This window comes from Cucurbita moschata, unplaced genomic scaffold, assembly GCF_002738365.1.
Source record: "Cucurbita moschata cultivar Rifu unplaced genomic scaffold, Cmos_1.0 Cmo_Scf00089, whole genome shotgun sequence".
Lineage (NCBI taxonomy): Eukaryota > Viridiplantae > Streptophyta > Magnoliopsida > Cucurbitales > Cucurbitaceae > Cucurbita > Cucurbita moschata.
This window is the reverse complement of record NW_019268605.1, coordinates 523,905-545,975: the sequence shown is the minus strand read 5'-3', so window position 1 is coordinate 545,975 and position 22,071 is coordinate 523,905. Positions and strand designations below refer to the sequence as shown.

The window sequence follows — 22,071 nt, the reverse complement described above, 5'->3', positions numbered from 1 at the left end:
TATAAGTAGTTGATTGCTTATCATTTGATCTATATCAAATGATAAGTATATCGATGATATATGAATTGAATAGCAATAATTTTGAATCTATATCAATGATAGACTTATTAGTTCATTGGTCATCTAACTGGTATATCACCGAATTTATTTAATCATCATATATATATAAATAATCAAGTATATCAATGATAAACTTGCCATTTAAAGAAAAAAATCACTAATATATGTTTTAAATTGCTCGTGTATTAAGAATATTATGGAGTATAGCAATAATACTTAGGAGATGAATTGCCGCGTATGAATGATGTAAATATATCAACAATTGAACAAAAATGTAGCAATAATACACGTAGAGCATAGAACATCATTATACGTTAAAAATATATATCTATCATTAATTTATGAATAGTTTATCGGCAGTTTATAAGTAGTATATCATTCATGATTTCGAGGCAGTGAACGTTCTTCCTCCATCTTTCATAAATACGTGAATTCATTAATCAATCAAATTATATATCAACTTACTAATATACCAAATTAAATTTATTTTTAAAGTGCAACAATGATACACTCTATATAAAGTATATATCTAAATAAAGTGTATTAATAATATTAACTATATTAATTATATTGTTGATATAACAAATATAAAGTAGATGATTAATTGACTAATACACTTGGTGGATGAAGATCAATGATGCAACAAGTTTGGAGAGACCAAATGACCTAAAATTCTCTATTTCTTACAAAAGAATGTCTCTACTAAGCTGGTACTTGTATTTCACCTTCACAGAACTTCCAAGAACCATCCTGTTGCCTCTTTGCCAAATAACGAACTATATAATTGCTGCACGCCACGAAGGATCAAGAAAAGTTTTTAGTTTCAAAGAGTAGAAGGGCCTAAGAGTTATGATGACAATAATGGTAATATGAATATAGTTTATGTAACAGCTAAGTCTACCGCTCTTCTTGAAGCTTTCTCTTTCGGGTTTTTCCTCAAGGTTTTTAAAACGCGTCCACTAAGGAGAGGTTTCCACACTCTTGTAAAGAATGTCTCGTTCTCCTCCCCAACCGATGTGGGGATCTCACAATCCACTCCCTTCGAGACCCAGCGTCTTTGCTGGCACCCACCTTGTGTCCACCTCCTTCGGGGCATAGCCTCCTTGCTGGCACATCGCCCAGTGTCTGGCTCTGATACCATTTGTAACAGTTCAAGCCTACCACTAGCAGATATTGTCCTCTTTGGACTTTCCCTTTCGGACTTTCCCTCAAGGTTTTCAAAACACGTATGCTAGAGAGAGGTTTCCACACCCTTATAAAAAAATGTTTCGTTCTCCTCAACTAATGTGGAATCTCACCGTTATCATTCAGAACTTCTGGTAACGTAGGCTTACAATTTACACTATAATACATGAATAACTCCATGTTCCGCAGTTTTCATACAACAGACCATCGAACAAGTTTTACGCTATTGAAGTTTTAAGAACATAGATAGGTTTTAGAACTTTTATTTACACAACTTTAAGAAAAGACAACATAATTCGATGAAGTTACTATCATTCTGGAACAATAAAATGACTATTATGAATATGTTCCCTTATGTTCAGCAATTTCATTCTAAGATACTTTTTCCCTAAAGATCAATGTGAGATGGTAAGAGAAACAAAAAGAGAAGTACTATAAAAACATAGCTAAGTTTGTGAAAGAAATGCTTTAGTTTAAAATACCACCAGAATATCTTCATAATTATTCCCTTCAATAACTTGAAAAGAATGTAACACAAGCTAAAGGGATGTACTACAAAATGTTGAGCCTATTTAAGCTAGTAAGCAGAATATGCCAGCACAAATAAAATACAACTGTAAAACTCCAGACGTCTGTCCACTAATGCTTAATATACATCTCTATCCAGGTAATTAACTTGTCAAAATAAAATACATGGAGATGCTTCCTAAAAAACATAGGATATGGACGCAACTAAGACATGTAGATGAAATGAATTATATTTTGATGTCGTATTTTAGTCAATATTGTTTAAAACATTTAAAATCCATAAATGAAATTACATTGCTCTAAGGATATAACTTCTATTTAATCATAAACTAAAGTTAGATATACCATATAAAAGAGAAGGAAAACAATCAAATAGCTGATAATGAGGAAACCACTAGTTGAACAGGCAAAATAATTGGGGTTAGGATAAGCTGCTTGATTTGCACAAGATGGGAGAAATGGAAGTTCGTTAGGAATAGTAGAAATGTCTTTCGATAGTTACCTAAAATTTGACAGAAGAGAATTGTGAGATTCCACGTCGGTTGGAGAGGAGAACGAAACATTTTTTATAAGGGTGTGGAAACCTCTCCCTAGCAGACGCGTTTTAAAAACCTTGAGGGAAAGCCCAAAGAGGACAATATCTGCTAGCGGTGGGCTTGTGTCGTTACAAATGGTATCAGAGCCAGACATTGGGCGATGTGCCAGTGAGGAGGCTGAGCCCAAAGGGGGATGGACACGAGGCAGTGTGCCAGCAAAGATGCTGAGCTCCGAAAGGGGTGAATTGTGAGATGCCACATCGATGGGAGGATAAGGAAAGATTTTTTATAAGGGTGTGGAAACCTCTCTCTAGTAGACACGTTTTAAAAACCTTGAGGGAAATCCCGAGAGGCAAAGTCCAAAGAGGACAATATCTGTTAGCAGTGGGCTTGAATAGTTACAAGAATGTACTTGGGAATTTGTGGGAAGAGGTGTGGGGTAGACATTGTGAAATAAAGTGGTGTAGGATTGGGTCCAGGATTGCTTCCCCATCTTTGTTCCCACAAAAACGTTTGTTAGATCGGTCAAAGATTGGGTCCAGGTAGGAAAATTTTTCATCATCCCAAACGAAAATGTTAAGGACAGTCTAAAAAATTCTTTCCTATACCATTTCAGACCGTCCTTCCTGGGCCACAAAACTTAATGAAAAGTCCAAAAAATGCAGGTGAGGGCCTTCCATTGAGAGATGGAGCGGAGGAAAATACTTGTTGTTTTTAGCAGAAATCGTGTCAGTTGATGGGCAGGCTAGAAAGAAGAGGTAAAGGGCTAAGCAAACGTGGAGGGAAAGAGAAAAACAGAGAAGATGAGAGAAAGGAAAGATATCCAAGAAGGAAAAAAAAAAGAACAGAGATGGGAAGAAAACTTTAAATAATGAAAAAAGAGAGTGAAAGAAGAAGAATAGAGAAGACATGAAAACTTAAAACTAACAAAAAAGCAAAAGAATGGTTTGAGGATTCATGTAGTGTCTAGCCCAAATTCGAAGATCTTGATCATGAGTGGTGTGGGAATTCTACGTCGTGTTTTCAAAGTGGTTTCTAGGTCTACTGTTCCGTTTCAGAACACTGGGATGCTACATATTGTTCACCAAAGATCATTACACATTGGAATTTGAAGGATGATGAATTGGGAGAACTCTCCTTTTAGCCAATCCGAATGGCATTAGTCCGATCGTTAGGGAGGACGAGAATCTTTAGAAAATTGCCCCTTGCAGGCTTTTATTCAGTTGATTCTACGAACAATCATTTTGTTATACATTCCTGCAATTTGGAAGACAGAAATCCCCAAGGCCAATTGTTTTAGGCTCATTCTGCCATATAAAGAACAGAACGCAGCAGATGTTTTACAAAAGATGACTTATTTTTTGTTACGGCCCTCAGAGTTTGAGTTCTGTTTTATGGCTTTAGAGAATCAAAATCACATCTTTAACTATGCTTATGTGTTAAGTTGTTGGTATCTCTTCTTCCAACTATTCAAAATCCAATAGCACGATTATTATGAATCAATGCTATTTTAACCATTCTTTTTGAAGTTTGGTTTCGTTAGGAATCACGCATCTCCACAATCGTATGATATTGTCCACTTTGAACATAATCTCTCATAGTTTTACTTTGGGCTTCCCCAAAACCCTTGTACCAATGGAGATGTATTCCTTACTTATAAACCCATGATCAACCCCTTAATTAGCCGATGTGGAACTCGTCTCCTAACAATCCTCAACAATCCTCCCCTTGAACAAAGTACACCATAGAGCCTCCCCTGAGGCCTATGGAGCCCTCAAACAACCTCCCCTTAATCGAGGTTCAACTCTTTTTTTTTTCTAGAACCCTCGAACAAAGTACACCCTTTGTTCGACACTTTGAGTCACTTTTGACTACACCTTCGAGACTCACAACTTCTTTGTTTGACATTTGAGGATTCTATTGACATGGCTAAGTTAAGGGCATGACTCTGATACCATGTTAGGAGTCACGGATCTCCACAATGGTATGATATTGTCCACTTTGAGCATAATCTCTCATGGTTTTGCTTTGGGCTTCCCCAAAAGGAAAAGGTCTCGTACCAATGGAGATGTATTCCTTACTTATAGATCCATGACCAACCCCTTAATCCCTTAATTAGCCGATGTGGAACTCTTCTCCCAACAATCCTCAAGCACAATCAAAGATCTTTGAAGATAAATCCAAAGCTTGGTGCAAGCAGTTAACATAGCTAAGTTTAAGGCCTCTCTATGGAATTTTTCGTCTGAACTCTGTATTCACTGAGATGCTTATATTTCTAGCATTAGGTTTCTATTTTCTGTTTGCTGTTACTTTTTCAAAAGGGGAGTTCGTTTTTTAATCTTTCCATTATATCAATGAAAACTTTATGTTAAAAGGGAAAAAAACGTATATATGAAATACAATTAATTTATTACGGTTACCTATAGTAGCTTGGGTTCTTTGGTTCAGCTTCATTGACAAGCTCAGCTGCTTCCTCTAAATGAACCTCAATTTCTAAAGTCACTGCTCCAATTTTATCTGACAAGAGTTCAGCTCGTAGGACAGACAATTCCAGCAAAACAAATTTCCAATAGCATGATTTAGCTTTTGCAGCATCAGCTAGAGCTTGCCACTATAAAACCAAAAAGAAAACAATATAATATTAAACTCCCGTCAATCCAAAAGATAGAACTGATGAATCTTATTTCAATAAATTTGTTATTTTTCTACATCTTTTATTCGTACGCATGCAGATGTTATTTTCATTAATAAAGTTTAATACATGTAAAATTAATTATTTTACAACAAGAAGAATTTTTCATTGATATAATGAAATCAAACTATTGCTCAAAAGATACAAAACTCCCCAGACGAAAGAAAAAAAAGTACTAAGAAAACAATTCAAATAAAACAATATCTTCTTCATCAAAGAACCAAATATAATAATCCAACTAAAACGCCAGGATAGAGGCCAAGAAATAAGACATCAAAAAAGACCGAAGGAGTGAGGGCCAAGGAAAACTGAAGAACATTGATCTTGAAAGCTGAAAGAAAAGACCAAAACAACCAGAATATACTGACCAAGAACAGAAACCCATAAAAACATAATCAAATTCTGAAAAGGAGAAATAACTTAAAAACACTCAACTACACAAAGCTCCAAGCCAGTAAAAGAAAAGGCCCCAAAATCTTCCAAAAAAAGCTTCGAGCAACTCTCAAACTTCTAAATGAATTTTAAAAAAAATTGAAACTGAAAAAGATTTGCAAGGAAAGACACACACACACACACACACACACACACAAAAAAAAAAGGACGTCTTCAAAGGCAGAGAAATACCAAGAAGTACTTCTCATTGCTGGACGATCATAACAAATGAGTGAAACATAACTAGAGTTTAATTTGCGGTGACTAGGCATGATTTTTTCATTTGAAATCCACAAACCTCATTGAGAAATGGAATTTAGAAACAATGGAAGGATATTTTACTAATGATGTTGATAACTACAACTAAATTTCTTCTATCATAAACTGAAAAGAGACTTTTGAATACTTTTACAAAAGAGTTTACGATAGAAAATTCATCAATCACTATATCAGCTAAATGTGTTTTAGATTCCTCATTGATCACAAACATCAAATGTTTCATCAGATTCGATATCATGGACAACTGAAGAGGAGATAGAATCATTAGTAGTGGAAGAGCTAATGGTACCTATGTTTAAAGTAACATTTGATCCTCGAAGAGTGAAAATTAAATGTGTAAGAGTTGACAGGTTGTAAAGGAGGTTGCTGTAAATTTGGTGAGGAGGTGAGGAGCCGAGTACTAGCTTCTTCTAAAATGTCTGAATTAATTTCTAAGTTTTCTGGGATAATAGAGCAATCTATCTTCCGAGTATAATGGAGAAGGTAGGCTTCAATAAATCTATTTTTAATTTTAGAGACAAGAAGAGAAACACAAAAGGAGTGAAAAGGAAGAAAAAGAAAGAGAAATACAAAGATATTGCAAACTACAACTAATGCTACACTTAAAATTTAACGATCGACTAATCCATTAATTTGAATCAAGAGAATTAATGTTGAAACTTTCATTAATTTGAATCAAGAGAACTTATGTTAAACTACCCAAAGAAGTTGGAATAGGCTTCCAAAAGCTCTATCAATTAATGGCTACGAATCTCAATCTTCTTTTCAAGGAACTTTATTTCTCAAAAAAGAAGCTTTTCTTTCCAAATTCTATCCAATTCCTCGTTGAGGTGAGCTAGCCAAGCTGATAAATTATCACTAAATACCAGATTTGACTCCATAAGAGATATTGAAAATAAATCTCAAAGGAAAGCCTTTGAAGATAAAATCCACAAATCCTCAAAAGGAATACATGTAGGAAAGAGAAATGCCAAAAAAAAAAAGTCCTGAATTTCCAAGAGACTCAATTTTTTCGAAAAATGAAGGATCAATTAAGAATTCAATAGAAATTATACTAGTTGCAAGGACTGAAATTAATACTACCATGAACCAAGAGAAGAATAACGATCGTTTGAAAGCTATGAGAAAACCTCAATAAATGTTGCCATGAAAACAAGTAAAAAAATCCCCAATAATTAATATAGCCAAAATAACTTCTTGAAAAAAGACTGAAGCCAAAGAGTTAATTAAAAATGCAGTAAAATATCTTCACCAAATATTCCAATGAAAAAATGAAAGATATTTTTAAAAAATGGTGAAAATAATGCTATCCAATGAACCTCAATAATTACTTATGATTGAAGATAAATGCTTGCAAGGAATAAAAGGTGAAGAAAGACTTGAAAATAAACCCAATGAAAATGATGTTTCTTGTTAAAAATAAATAAATAAACCAAATGAATGGCAAGAGTTTGTGGCCATTCCTTTGGAAGTTGGAACTGGAAGGAAAAGTAGTTGGTGAAGTGAAGGCTTTGACTAGGTTCAAACAAAGAGATGGAAGACAAATTTAGTTTCGGCATGGTTTGTAGTTAGGCCCCGAAAGAATGTGTTTTTCAAGACTTCATTAGATTGGTATTGACTAAGAATCTCACCATTGGCAGATGTTGAAGGGAAGGTGGCTGGAAGTCGCGAGAGAGAGAGAAATATGCATTACAAAAATGGGTGAGAAGATAAAGGTGTCTAATAATTTTCCATTTCATGTTTCTTGGTATTTGTTTCAATTTATTTCAAAAACAGGTACATCTAAAAAGATTCTCGGTTTCCTGTTCTTATCATATGAAAACGTCCCAAATTCTCATATACAAGAAATATTGACCCTAGATTGTGATGAAACAGCTTGAACATAAATGAACTTTACCTGGAAAAGCATTGCTCCATCAAGAATTTCCGCAAGTCTATAAATTTGATAGTTAGGTCCCAAAGCTTCAGCTTTAATCATTTGCCATTGCTTCACAAGGGCTTCGGCTTCTTCAACCGACATCGGCTTCTGATGCAGAGCTGAAATTGCAGATAACAGTGGCGTATCACTTGTGCCTGATAAGTTCCTGCCCTTCCTCATTATATTCGACAAAAGCCTTTTAAGACTACTACTAAGATTTGAACGGCTCTTCCTATTTGGAGCTCCAATAACATTATCTGTGGACAGACCCTCACCGCTGAAAAGAGAGCTTGCATTCAGGCTTGCTATATGTGGGGTCCATGGAGGAACGAGTTTCCTCTTTATCATCGTACTCATTAGCTTGAACGAAGCAAAGCTAATACATCCAACTACGACAAGAACTTTCATGTTACAGACAAGACTGTCCCTGGCCAACCAAAATTCTGAAATTTTCCATTTGTTTAGGCGAAGGTTCCTTTTCAATTGAACTGATGATGAGTTGGCATCAGTCTTTTCTTTTTCCGTTCCTAACTGACTCGGCAAGTTAGTAGGAGTTAACTGTCTAATAATGTTCCCAAGATTTTGGGAAGAACCCAAATTAGGAAAGGAGTTCTCAACATCCCTCCACTCTGATACAAAAGAAGAGGATATGGGCCTGTTATTTGTGATACTCTGCTGAGAATGGTTAAGTTTCTTCTTTGCATCCATTTTCTTCTTGCCATGGAGAAAACTAACCTGAACAAACAAAAAGAAACACAAAATAAAAATTAAAAAAAATGAAGCTGCCGCAGCTAAGTTCAGTATATTCTGTTTAAAAAAGTGTTCTCTAATCCGATCAGTTGGTACGAATCTCACCAGCGTCAGGGAGCAATCCCGCGTATCTTTAAAGACATCAAGTACAGTATCCTTCAACCATATTTCCTGCTCAAGTTCAACAGGCAATCAGATATAAAAAGAATATAGACATCAATATAAGCAGATAAAGAATTTTAAATTAATCGAGTATATGAAGTACACATTGTCGGAAAAGTGACTATGCCTCCCAAGCTACATATATTTTATATTTCATATTCCTACAAATACTAACATTGCGTACATCAAAATTTCCAAGAGTATGTTTTTCAACCGAGACCAAATTTGAAGATAAGAATAGCTTAATTATAGCACTTCTATTCCATTCAAGGGTTTAAATAATGCATTGTCAAAAATGACGTTTTGGATGCATGATCATAGATAATAGTGAACCATTGAGAAGTATTTTGAAAACCATAGAAACTTATGACAAACGACTAATTTCAAAAATTTTAAAAATATACATAATCTAACATGTGAAAATCAATAGTAATGTTATACTATATCTATAAAGAGGGTTTGATAGTCTTTGGTCTCTTATTAATCTTTTTTTTAAGGAAAACCAAAATTTTTCACTGAAGACGTGAAAATTTACATACGTTGCAGAGGCCAACAAAAACTAAGATACAACACTCAGAATGCACAAACACTTTAAAAGATTAGAAAACTGAGGAACAAAATCACCCATACTAAATAGGGCTTCAATATATGCCTATATTTATCCTAACAGTATATACTCTCTGTTCCTTTTTTTTTTTTTTTTCCTAAGCACCTTGTCTATTGGTTAAAATCAAATGGACAAAAAGTGAACTTACCAACAATTGGTATGTGTTCTCTGCATTCTTTTTCTCCATTCCTAGATTTGGCAATCGGGTAGGCATAGCTGGTTTAGAATTCAAAGTCGACTGTTGAAGCTTTTCAAAAACCTCAGAATCACTGCACTGTAAACATAATAGCCAGAATATGAGTAATACTAGACATCGAATGACTAAAGTAACACTAGATGTCAAATTTTAGCAGTTTAAGATACATTAAGATCATTAAATTATTTTATCACATCTGGATTACATATGTGATATTAAAAACAATCTACCTGACCAAGAAGAAAAATGGAAAAAGCCTCCTCAAGTTTCAAATCAACACCCTCTGATGACATCAGACATTCACATATAGTTTTTGCCTTTTCAATCTACATAAGAATAGTACAAGATATAGCATTAATAAAAGGAGACATAGCAATCTGCTCTTACGATTTTAGTGATTGTTATTCAATCATCTTCAAAAATATTTTGAGCAAGGGGTATGCATATGTGCCAATAAACAAAACTTTTCTATTATGCTATGGATTGATCAGCTGCAAAAGAGAAATTACCAACTCTGTCTGCCTAGTTGAAAACCCAAGGGCAAGATGAGCTTTAAAAGCCATTAAGAAGCAATCAAAATCAATCACAACCCTTTGATTCTGTGACTCGATTGATTTTTTATTCTTTCTAATAAGAGCTAATTCATCCCATGGAAGAAGATCGACTATTTCTGCCGCCATTAGCCTACCAAGAGCTTGGCTTAAGAAGCACGGCCAATCCTGAACCTGGCATGATGATTCCACATCAAGACCTTGTCTCAGCAATTCACGTAATGCTGCAATTGCTCCTGCTCTCCGTTCGGTATTCGTGGGTAAGCTAGGCATACCCAACAACTCCAATGTGCAAGCAGGTGCAAGTTCTTCCAAAGATTCTTCAATCTGAAACCAGCGGAAGCAAAAGTCTTATTTGGTTGCCCCTTTTTTCCAGGGCAAAATGTTAACATAATGATATAACAGATCAACCATCCATAAAATTTAGAATATGCAACAATTTAATAATGAATTAACAAAAATAATATAGAGGGGAAATAATTAACTTGGATGGCATAAATAAACCAAAAATGAAGATACATGTCATCCCTAAATTGTTTTACATCCCATATGTCTACCAAATTCCATGGTTACTTTTAATTTTAAGAGAATAAAAATATCTTGATATATATATATATATATATATATATATGAATACGTGCAACTTTGGTCTTCTTATAGAACATAGACCTATTACAGAGAATGAAAAAATAACAATGATAAAGGCCAAATATTGACGCCCAATATTTACATACAAATATTCCTAAATAGAAGAACTCCAACACTCCCTTCCAAGTTGGTTTAAAGATGTCTTCTATAGTCAGCTTGTCAATTAGTTAGTCACGTTCTTCGTTGGAAGTCTCTTAGTTAGTACATCAATAATTTGCTCAGTTGTTCGAAGATAATGAATCTATCATTTTCAATCCAAATACAGCTGAATATTCCTACCCTTGTCTTCAATAATGAACCTATCTTTTTCAATCTAAATATAAAAATACTTGCCCTCAACATAACTACTCAGAATCCGTAACCCAAAGTGAGAACAAAAGATTGCTCTCTGGGGATCAAAGGAGAATAAAAATTAACAGAAAACTAGAGAGAGATTTCCATTGCTCAAAATCCTTATTTTAAAACTTTTTTCAAGCTCATAGAATTGTGTTGCTCCAAGTGTTGTGCTTCATATCTGTTCACTAATTTAATAAGAAGGTCAGCTTCTTCTCAAAAATATTCCAGACATTATATATATACAAGTTAAAAACCCCTTTGGAGGGGAGGGAATGTACTATGGACTATACTATCATAAAGAAAAATAAGTGGTCGTGCAGTTCAAGGTACAAGATTCTACATACATTAATAGGTGGAGTTGTAAAAATGCCGACGAATTATTAGCGTGAAAAAATTGACAAACAAAAAAAGAGGACCTTTCACCTGAGATAACAATCTTAGTTTCGCAAGAGATGTTTGACTCCTTAGTAGATATTGAGCACGTGCAAGAGCTTCAAATCCTTGAGACACCATGTTCTTCTCAAACCCGATTTTTGCAATTGCACACTTCAAGAAAGCACCCAAAATAAGAATACAATATACAACAAAACTAAAACAAGAATGGGGCTTCAACAGTCCCCGCCTACTGTCCAGAACAGCATACCTCCGCTAATACCATAGAAAGAAGTATGTCATGCATATGAGGCTTAGCCATTGGACATTGAATAACTGTCTGTCCAATGTCAAGCACCCTTTTTGCTTCTCCGACCTACAAAAATGGGGCAAAAAATAACAACTTATGATACATCTTTTATCTGAAATCCTTTTCAATTCATCTCACTCCAAGAGGAAAGTAAAAGGAAGAAATAGAATGAGCTCACAAACTAAAATCACTAAGAAACTGCATCAGATTTTGTAAATTTCAATCAATGTCAGCATGAGAAATATTAACAATTAAAAAGAGGTTGCATATTTAATTAAGGAGGACCAAACTTTATGGGCAAAATCCTAATTACTCAACAGTGCACCCTATAATTTAACAAACTGATCAGAATGCTATTATGATAAACTAAGAATGTTTTTTTTTTGGGTATTAACGGTATATTAGTAATCAGTTAGGGAAGTTGTTGTGGTGAGTTGTTATAAGTAGAGTGAGTGAGAACGGATGAGAGGATGAAATGAAGGTTGGTATTGATTTAATTGGAATAGTGATTTCAAGAGAGGGAGGGTCCAAGAGCTACAAGTTAGAAAGGTAAAAGTTAAAGAACTAAAAAATTTGTTTGTAGATGAAAAGTCACTTTCATTGAGAATAAATGAAAGAAAACTAGGAGAATACAAAAGGGGAAAAAAACAATGGGGACCAATTGGCCTAAAAAGGGCACCAAACAAGCGAAATAAGACCTAAAGAGTAATTACACAAGATAAGCCAAGTAATTTGATGTACTTAGATCCTCCCTCTCTTAAGATCACTCAAGCCTAAACCCACAAAATCAAAGCTTACCTTCATCCTTTCCCACACTATATATAACAAATAAAAATAACAACTTCCTTAATTAATTGCTTGCATACCCTTAATACCCTAGGTCCCTAATAACATTCCTAATTTTATCCTTATAGTATCCTTTTCATCTATCAATAAAAATTAGTTTCTTGTTAAGAGAAAATGGAGTATATATAAACACACACACAGACACACACACACATACACACACACAGACACACACACACATACACACACAGACACACAGACACACACACTAATAGCAATCCTGTCACAAACTAAAATAAACCTAAATGCATTTAAATAAGATATTTTATCTTTTCAAAAGGAGATGAGACTTTTCATTAATGTTTAAATATGAAATATTAAAAAACAATTCCGTAAAATAACCTGTATTTCTCATGTAGGTGAGTTTACTATGAGTGTTGGACTTACCTCTTGAAGAAGACAAAGTGCACCAGGCAACCAAGCCCAAGGAATTCGAATGGAAGACTTAGGTGGGATGTTTTCCTTCATATTACCAGCATAATGTGGTTCAAATAGAAGTTTATCTCTCACATCCATTAAAAGATCCTGAAAAATACCCAAAAGTCAAATTATATAAATGTGAAGAAATACGTGTTTCTCCTGTTTTATGAAATGATAATGTATAACTTAATATAACCCCTCAATTGTAAGGCGATTATGGGTGAAAAAAATAAATAAGAAAATAACTAGCTATCAAGGAAGAAAAATGTTGGTCGTGCGTAGGCATCTGGGACTTGCAAACTAGATGTGATTTTAGCTTTCTGTATAAATTAGTTTGTTTTATGTTAATTTTTTAGGAGTTTTCTTTTTAGAGTTAATTCCTTGGGAGTTTTCTTTTTAGAGTTAATTCCTTTTATTACATTTGAGGCACTCTGATGTAACCTTAATTTGAAATTATATCAAGTTTTCGATATCCTTAACAAAGGACAAGTACAACAGTATATTGGCCAAAGCCGAAGATAACAAACAGCCAAAGATGCAACTAACTAAGACATAAAAGATCAGCTAACAAACAAATAGGTCAAACAGAACCAACACCAACGGCTATTTTGACCAAAATACAAAGGACAGAATATTCCCTACACTACGCGCTTCCTTCTTTTTGAGGCCATAGTAGTGTATCCTTTGCAGAGGAAAGTCACAAGACCTAGAAAATATCCTTTGGAACTAAGATGGCATCATGAAGCAATGGTGAGACTCCAGAGTTCCCCGTTAACATTGTACTAAGTTGATATGTCTTTATAAGCATTCTAATAGCTCAATAACTTTGATTTACATAGTTATGCCTCGATAAGTGCTTAAATCATCTGGTGAACTTCAATTGAGCATTGAGCCAACAATAAAGAGGGAAAATCATTTTTTGCAGAAAATCATCAAAATATCGGCGATCTTGCTAATATTTTGGCGATTTGATTTTGATCAATGCAAAATTTATAAATAAGAATATTGGAGAAATAAATCAATCAATATGAATGTGGATAATGAGTTTGAGAAGAGGGCTTCCCAAGCAAACACCACACCAAAAAGACATACATTTACCATTTCCAATTTTGACGGACTAAGCGTTCCAGAAGCTTCGGTTGTCTTGGTATGTTAACCCAAGAACTTCTCAAATATCCATAGATTTTGCTAATTGTGCGCCATCCAAAAGAATCAAGCCCATAAATGCTGGTTATTACCAGATTCAAAGGCTTCCTCCAGCCCCATTTTGCATTAAGGGCCAGATAGAGCCTTGCCAGCCATGAAAGGCATTGGAGATCTTTCTCCAATCATCATGAGCATAAGTTCTCTTTTTTAACACAATATGCTTGTTAGTACCGTGCTTTGTCCTGCACTGAACTATTCTTATAAAAGCAGGCTGTCCTTGGACTTCCTTCTCATGTATATTTTCAAAAAATTCCCCAGCATCCCAAGGTGAATATTCTTTCTCAATTTGCTTCCACATGAATTCTCTTATCGTTTCCATGTCCTAAAATACTAAGCAAACCTCACTTGTTAGTTCTGATACTACAACACTATTTCTCACTCCAAAGTTGGAGATAGAAATGCATTCAAGATTCTAGCCATGCCGATTGTACTTCTTCAGTAGTCAACAGATACCAAAGTTCCCTTTTAATTGTGTCAAGAAATGGCCTTCCAGGGGGAATTGCACCAACTTGGCCATGGATTCTTCAAACCAAATGAGCCATTGCCTGTTCTTCAATCTTGAAAAGATCACATAATGACAGCCAGATGAAAAACTTACTCTCAAAGCAACAACTACTGAAATCCGTGATACTAATGAAATAGAAATATAAGAGAAGAGAGCACTCCATGACAAATCTCTAAATCTTTCTTCAAAGAAGGTTTCAAAAGATTTGTTTTCAATCATATGATACTAATAGCCATGATAAAAAGACAAGAAACCTCTTTAAGCCTAAATCAAATAATGGCAGAGATGTAATAAAGAATCAACGATGGAGTCCAACAAGTCTACATAAAGTCCCAACCTGGCGAGATGAAATAGCATCAATGGAGTAACCTTCTTCAATTTCAACATTTCTTAATTCCATTACTGATTTAACAATCTCATCTTTTTCAGCTTGATCTGGGACACCAATAAGCTGCACAATGAACATTTGTATCATATAATAGTTGCAAAAACTTAACATAAAAAGGTGAGTTGATGAATAATCTAACTTTCATAGAAGAAAAATGAAAAAATACACAAGTATACAAAAATAAAGCATACAAAAGGGGAACCAATCAAGTAAAGTACAACCTAAAAAGTAATTACACAAAGGTCTCGAGTCTAACAAGAGACCAAACATCGCTAGAAGATCTCTCCCGCCCCCTAAAAAAGTCTATTGCTTCTCTCGCCTCAAAAATTCCACAAATAGCATAAACCTCAGCCTACCTCAAAATAACCTTATTCTCATTATAAAAAAAATGTGAATTGATAAGAAGCTCCTCAATCGACTTCCTACAACTTTGAGAGCTAACAAAGAAAAAACCAACTGCCTCATTCAGGACCCATGTCCTCAACCCTCAGTGGACTTGTCTCTCTTCCTCAAATATTCCATTTTATTCTTCTTCCCATATGTATATGATTTCTTTTTCTCTCTTTCCTCGTATTCTTGTAATTGTTACCCTAGTTTCAATAGTTGTACGGTTCTCTTCCTTTAAAACCTTTGTTTGTAACATGGAATTATACAGGACATATGAAAAGTATTTTTCTGATGTAAGCCTTCAAAATTTAAAAAGTAATTTTTAAACATTAAAGCATACAATAAGTGAACAAGAAAACAACCATACGTGAATGTCTAATCATTTAGTCTATGATGCAATGTAACAAAGAGCAAGGATGAGATCTTTATCAAAATTAGACACTTGTCACTCATTCATTTGGCACATCCAAACATTGAGAGATGTTATGACGCAATCAAAGTAGGGAATTTTAATAAAAATTAAAAAGATGTCTAAATGCTAACAAACCAGTCATTTAAATAGGCTTTACAGCCAACCTTGCAGCAAACAAACGATTAACCACAACAGTCAACTTAACAAGGCTGTAAAAGCTAAAAGTATCCTTAAAATAAAAGACTAAACCTAAATGTTGTTAAGACAGGATTATTACTCGGTTAAAACAAGAAAAGAACCAAGAAGCTACAAGAAAGGACAAGAATGGGCCATGAACAGGATGGATGTCCTACATTAGACCCTTCCTTCTAAGAAAAAATTGACCCAAGTTCGTCATGTAAAGGAAACTATTCCAGCGCATCATAAGAGAAAATGTATTTGACATTGAAGGTGTTGTTGATGCACAAAGGAGGAAGGATCAATCTGATATGCATTGCTACCCAGCCGCTCAACATTAGGAATAGGCCCATATTGTGATGGGCAGCCAGTAGACGAGATTTACAAAGATGGGTCATCACCAAATCGCCCACTTGAAAGTCCTCAAGCAGGCGGTGAGCATTTACCAAAGATTTATAGTAAGCGGTTGCCTTTTCCAGATGATCCTTGACCTTTGTTCGCAGCTCTTGAATACAGGTAGTGATTACTCTCCAAAAATAGAGTTATATCAAGTTTTTTATAGTTAATTTTGCACTCATACTCACCATTTTCTCATTAATGGCTCCATTTATTCTAATTAGTATACATGAAATAGTCAATTGTGGTTTAATAACAAAAGAAGATCAATTTGCATAAATCGAGCTTAATTGTACACTTAATTGAGTTATTTGGTAAAATTCCATAACATTTATATTGAACCATGATGCTGTAGCAATTCGGAACGTATACTTTTCAGAGATGACATGGAAATTTTAATCCACATCAGCAATCCACGTGGATCATTGACTACCAACTTAGAAACATCCTAGGTGGACGATTTTATCCTTTCTCAACCCTAAATGAGAAGAAACAAACATTATAAATGGAAAATGATACCTAAAAAGGAGGAGCCACACCTTGGGAGCAGATTTTCGAATTAGACAGCAGCAGCCTCTGCTGCAGTGAACTACTGTGAAATCAGAGAAAAAGAAGAAAACCCTAATCCAGCAGCTGTTGACAGTAGAAGGAAAAGAAGACCAAGAAAGATTGATTAGGGCAAAGAGGTGGACGTGAGAGCTCAAGGGAAGGGAACTTCCATTGAAGAACAACAACAAAGTTGGATAACACTCTATTTCCTTACTTTCTTTTCTTATTCTATCAATTTTATATGATTGAGATGTGGGTTCCTCTGTTTAATTGAGTTTGTATGGAGAGCTAAACTTTACAGGGGATGCGAGAGAGTTTTATATAGTTTAAGTATGTTGACGGTATGATTTTAGTTGATTAAAGAGTTGTGGTTGATGATTTACATGTGTGTTTAATTAGCTACTTTACATACATAATTGTTCTCTTATTTGAGAGAAGAGAGGGAGCAATGAAATCATCTTTAATAATCTAGTTCCATTGCAAGGAAACTTGAAGGTAATAGAAGGGTTAGGAATAATTCTTCTCCTAGAGCCTTGTTAATAGAAATTAAAAACGATTATGGAAATAATCACCATGCATGACCCTCGAAAGTGGGCTTGGGAATCTATTAAAAGAAATTAAAATCTACCATAAAACTCAACAACTTATCTATTTAATCTCTCTTAGCCGAACTTTTCTCATTATAATTGATTTTCTCATCATTTTCTGTTTTTCGACAGTAGTGCACTTTGCTTTAATTTTGTTTAATTAGTCAAAATCATCCAAGCTCATTTAAATGTTACCTAAAAAACTCACCTAATTTCCAGAGATAAAATTAACCAAAAAGATAGGTTCTATGTGGAATCATAATTTACTTATCACTTGCTACTTGTGATAGTGTAGGGACTTCCCTGGACCAATTCTGCATATGGTTGTAATTCAGCCTGAGACAAAGAAATGTCCCATTGTTTAGGCTTGTTACCGATAAGGCAACATACAAGGATCTCATTAAGTCCTATTGGTAGGTTGAGTTTAACCCTCCCTAATAATGGATTTCCAAAGAGGTATTAATCAAAATGGGTGACTTTTGTTAACAATGAAAAAGATGTCTCAAAGCTTGCAAACCAGCCATTTAAATAGACTGAACAACCAACCTTGTAAAAACCATAAGTTCCGTAAAATAAAAGATTAAACCCAAGTGTTGTTAAGACAGGATTGCCACTCAGTAAAAACAAGAAAAGAACCAAGAAGCTACAAGTATGTTTCAAGGCTTTGAGTGCTCTTTAACAATTGACTTTGTTGCCAGAATCAATGTTTTCTAATTATTTGGACACGGGCATAAAAATCTTACAAGGTGAGTCTAAGGCTAAGGCTAATGAAACTTGTAGCTGCTGGAATAAGAATATGTTGGGTTTAAAGTCTTCAAATCTCTTACACCTTTTTTTTTTTTTTTTTTTTTTTGAACTTCCATTTCAAATGAAAGAATACAAGGGCGTAAAAAACCAAAGGCCACAAAGGAAGGAGGAAGCTAAAGAAAAGGGCTTCAATTAAGTAAAACAAATTTTTTTTTTTTTTTTTTTTTATAAGAGAATTTCATTCATGATTGAAATTTACAAAAGGGATGTAACATCCATGATGTTTACAAAAATCCTTCCCAATTTACAATGAGGGAGGTATAACCATAGGAAGTAAAAATATTAGATAGTTTACACCATCTTAACTTGGTAAACAACACTGTCGAAAAGTTTTGTATAAACCCGTGTCTTTTCTGCATATATTCTTTGATTTCTTTCTTTCCACATATTTCAAAAGAAAACCATGATGAAGGTGATTACTGAAGCAAAACAAGATTTAAAGGGTGATTACTAAAACGCTTTGCCACCAAAGCTCATAGAGAGACGTCAAGCTTAACAAGGACCCAAACATCACTCAAACACCTATCAAGCACTCTAAAGATTTTGTCCTCTCTGCAACCACTATGTCTAGCTATGCATAAGTAGAACTCCTAGAAGAATCAGCAACTATCAGCGTGACTAAATCACATCTCCAAAAGATATGATCAAGGTCTTCAGTTGTCCACCTACAAAGAAGGAAAAACAATGGCTCAACCAAAATGGGCACCTTCCTCAAAAGGACTCCAGCATCTCAAATAGACTACCGAATGCAAAGAGGTCTTTCCCAAAAGCTCTCCTTCTGATGCTCAAATTCCAGTTTCGAGGCACATTATCCCAACAATCAGTCATAGTTGCATCTGTTTTTAGGGAGATGTTATAAATTTCAGGAAAAGCTTCTGGGAGTGGGATTTCACCAAAACAAGTATCTTTCCAAAATCTAATTCTCTGCCATTTCCCAACTTTAAAAATAGCAAACTTAAAAAAGATGGAGGTCAAACAAGCAATGTCAAACCACATCTATTTCTAGAGAAACCTTTAGGTTGGGAGGAGCTCCACCGGGGCACCTTGCCATATAGTTACTCACCACCTGTTTCCAGAGGGCGTTTTATTCAATAGCAAAACACCCAACCATTTGGTAAGGAAGGCAACATTTCAATGTTTAAATGAACCCAACACCAAACCACCAAGATGTAAAGGCCGGGATGCCATTTCCCAATTCACAAGATGACTACCATAATATAATCACCTAATTTTCTCCACACTATTAATAACTTCAGCCAGCGATTTAAGGAGGGAAAATAAAAAAAGGCCCATTTAGAAACGAACTAACCAAGATCAGCCTTCATCCTTTAGAAAGTAAAGAATTCTTCCACTTAGTGATTTTGTTTCTGAACTTGTCCACCAAAGGATCCCAAAAAGAAAAGGATTTGTGTTGTCCCCCAAGAGGGATCCCAAATAATCCCCTACCACCTCCGAGACTACTAAGATTGCATCAAGAATCTGTTTCCCCTCCACGAATGCAGCTTGCATTTTTTCAATAGTTGACAAAACTCTCCGACCCAGTTAGCTCTCAGCTTCTTTAGAATCAAGCACAATTACGTTATAGTTTTTCTCTTATTACCATGTCGTTTTAAAAAAAAAAAATCATGAAACACCCTTAGCAAATCAACTTTCACAATGTTCTAAGACTTACTAAAAAAATTATTTGTCAATACCATCCGGACCAGAGACTTCAAACTCCCAAGACTCATAACCGTTTTGAATATACTGTTGTTCCTTTTCATTGAAAACCTCCAAAGAAAAATCCTAATTAACTACATCGAACCGATCTACTTATTCTTTTGAAGGGGTGTCCCACCATTAAGGAACGAAGAAGCCTACTAATGTCACGATACTACGGAATCTGCAAGCCAAAGGAGTTCAGAAAATTCCATAATTTGTTAGGAAATTCACACTTGGTGAATAAATGCCCGAGTTTCAGCATTCTTTTTAAACATGATGCCGTAACTTGGGGAGTGGGCATAATGAGGGAGCCTTCTTTGGATGGCATCATGAGTATTTAAAAGAAATCTACAAATTAATGTCATTTTATGTTTCATGGAAAGGACCTTGCCATTTAATGTTTCTTTAAATTAAAGGTAAAATTAGTGGCATGAACAGAATTTTGTTCATCCAACAATCTCTACAAACTTAAGTTACAGCTAAGCTACAAAAAATCAAAGGATGTATCCATTACCGAAAAGAAACCAAACAGAAAAAAAAAATGTAACAAGAATAAAGGAAACCAGCGTGAAAAATTGATCAGAGTTATGCTTCCACTGGATTCAGAAAAACAACACCATCAATGCAAAACAGGAATAGACCACAGTAAAGCTCACAAACCTTAGCAAATAATCAATGTAAACTGAGCAGAGAAATCATTAAATCAAAAAGAGAACAGGAGAGATGGCTAGAGAATCACCTGGTAACAAGTGACATGGATTTCAATCGTGGCAACGGCGGCGGCATTGTGGGCTTTGTCGTGAATGGTGGAGATACGAGCTTGGGAGTTTGTTGTCGAGTCAAGGCCAATAGCATTCAGTCTCCAATTCCAAGAAATGTGGCGAGTGATAAGAAAATCAGCCGCTTGCCTCGACTGCGAACCAATGAAATCTCCATTTCCGCCCCGCTTTCCGCCAGCAAATCCCTTGTAAATCTTGGTCTCTTGGCGAAACCAATTGTTCGATCTGTTGAAATGAAACAAGCAAAGAAAGCAATAGGATGATAAAGCCATATCTCAATCTACATTTGTCATTCGGCGAAAACAAGGCTGGAAAACGAATCGAAGTTCATAATCGCGGAGTTTGAATGTGTTCATGATGAAGATTGGAAGAAACATTTTCCTTTTGAATCAAGAGGGAAGAGATGAGAATTCCAACACTCCATTGTGTTTGCTTCAATCGCTCCTCACTGGGAAATTTGCTCCTTTGCTGCAACGACAAGAGGTTGGTTATACCAGCATTGCATCTCCTTTTTCTTTTTCTCTTTTTCTTTTTTCTTTTTCCTTTTTTTGTTTCTTTTTAATTTTTTTTTTTTTTTTAATCACTTCCTCTCTTTTCTTATAATAAAGTGAATCTTTTAAATTAAAATCATAGGTTGGTTATCGACGTTATCGTCATGCTCGTCCAAGAAATTTAGGGGTGTACATAGTTCGGGTTGGGTTGGGTTGAAAGATTTTTTTTTTTACCCAACTAAGTTCGGGTTTGTTAGATTGGTAAAACCCGACCCAAAAATTTTCACAACTCAACTCAACCCTCTATTTTTGGGTTGGGTTCGGGTTGGGTTATTCGGTTGCTATTCGCAATTCATAATTACTCAATATAATCTTAGAGTGTTCCAAACCCTTTATTTGATTCATGTTGTATTGTCTTGTTATTGTATTTTCTGTTGTATGACTGTTCGGCGAAATTTATGTCCAAGTTCTAGTCGATCCCTATAAGTATTTCTTGCTAAAAAAATTCAGATGATGACTTACTTGGTTGGTTGAATTCTTGGGGTTGGTTCGAGCTCATGGAAAATTATAACTTTTCTAAAATTCTTCAAATGTGTCCTAAATTAAATGAAAAGAATAAAATTGGTGATAATGGGTCGAAAACGGACTCCATGAGTCTTAGAAACCATTAAAAAAAATGGACGAGATCAAAGAAATTGACTGTTGATCGTACGGTCTGATGTCATGCTGACATTTTCCACTGATATTTTCTATTGAAATAGCTGTTGACGTCACTGACTCGTTCACCTCCTCTTCCTCCTCCTTCTCGTACCTTTTTTTTAGGTACAAATTGAGATATTACACAATTGTTCATCTTAG

General features: G+C 35.0%; 1 protein-coding gene across 1 annotated transcript; it reads right to left on the bottom strand.

Annotated features, from left to right (window-relative positions):
• Positions 1-590: 590 nt before the first annotated feature.
• Positions 591-21,219, bottom strand: LOC111439278 (plastid division protein CDP1, chloroplastic-like). Its single transcript, XM_023077049.1, has 12 exons — positions 20,683-21,219; positions 14,877-14,990; positions 12,796-12,933; positions 11,524-11,628; positions 11,304-11,426; positions 9,855-10,223; positions 9,576-9,671; positions 9,298-9,423; positions 8,486-8,551; positions 7,610-8,365; positions 4,730-4,920; positions 591-847 (listed from the first exon to the last, which is right to left on the bottom strand). The coding sequence occupies exons 1-12, from the start codon at positions 20,992-20,994 to the stop codon at positions 763-765; spliced, it is 2,481 nt and encodes an 826-aa protein (XP_022932817.1). The 5' UTR covers positions 20,995-21,219; the 3' UTR covers positions 591-762.
• Between the last annotated feature and the right edge of the window lie 852 nt (positions 21,220-22,071).

Bases quoted from the DNA above. Each gene is read 5' to 3' on its own strand.
- LOC111439278 (XM_023077049.1), bottom strand. From the start codon at position 20,994: ATGGCTTTATCATCCTATTGCTTTCTTTGCTTGTTTCATTTCAACAGA. The intron at 14,991-20,682 runs GTGATTCTCTAG...TTCATTGTGCAG, and splicing joins TCCATGTCACTTGTTACCAG to CTTATTGGTGTCCCAGATCA. The intron at 8,366-8,485 runs GTGAGATTCGTA...TTGTTTGTTCAG, and splicing joins GGGATTGCTCCCTGACGCTG to GTTAGTTTTCTCCATGGCAA.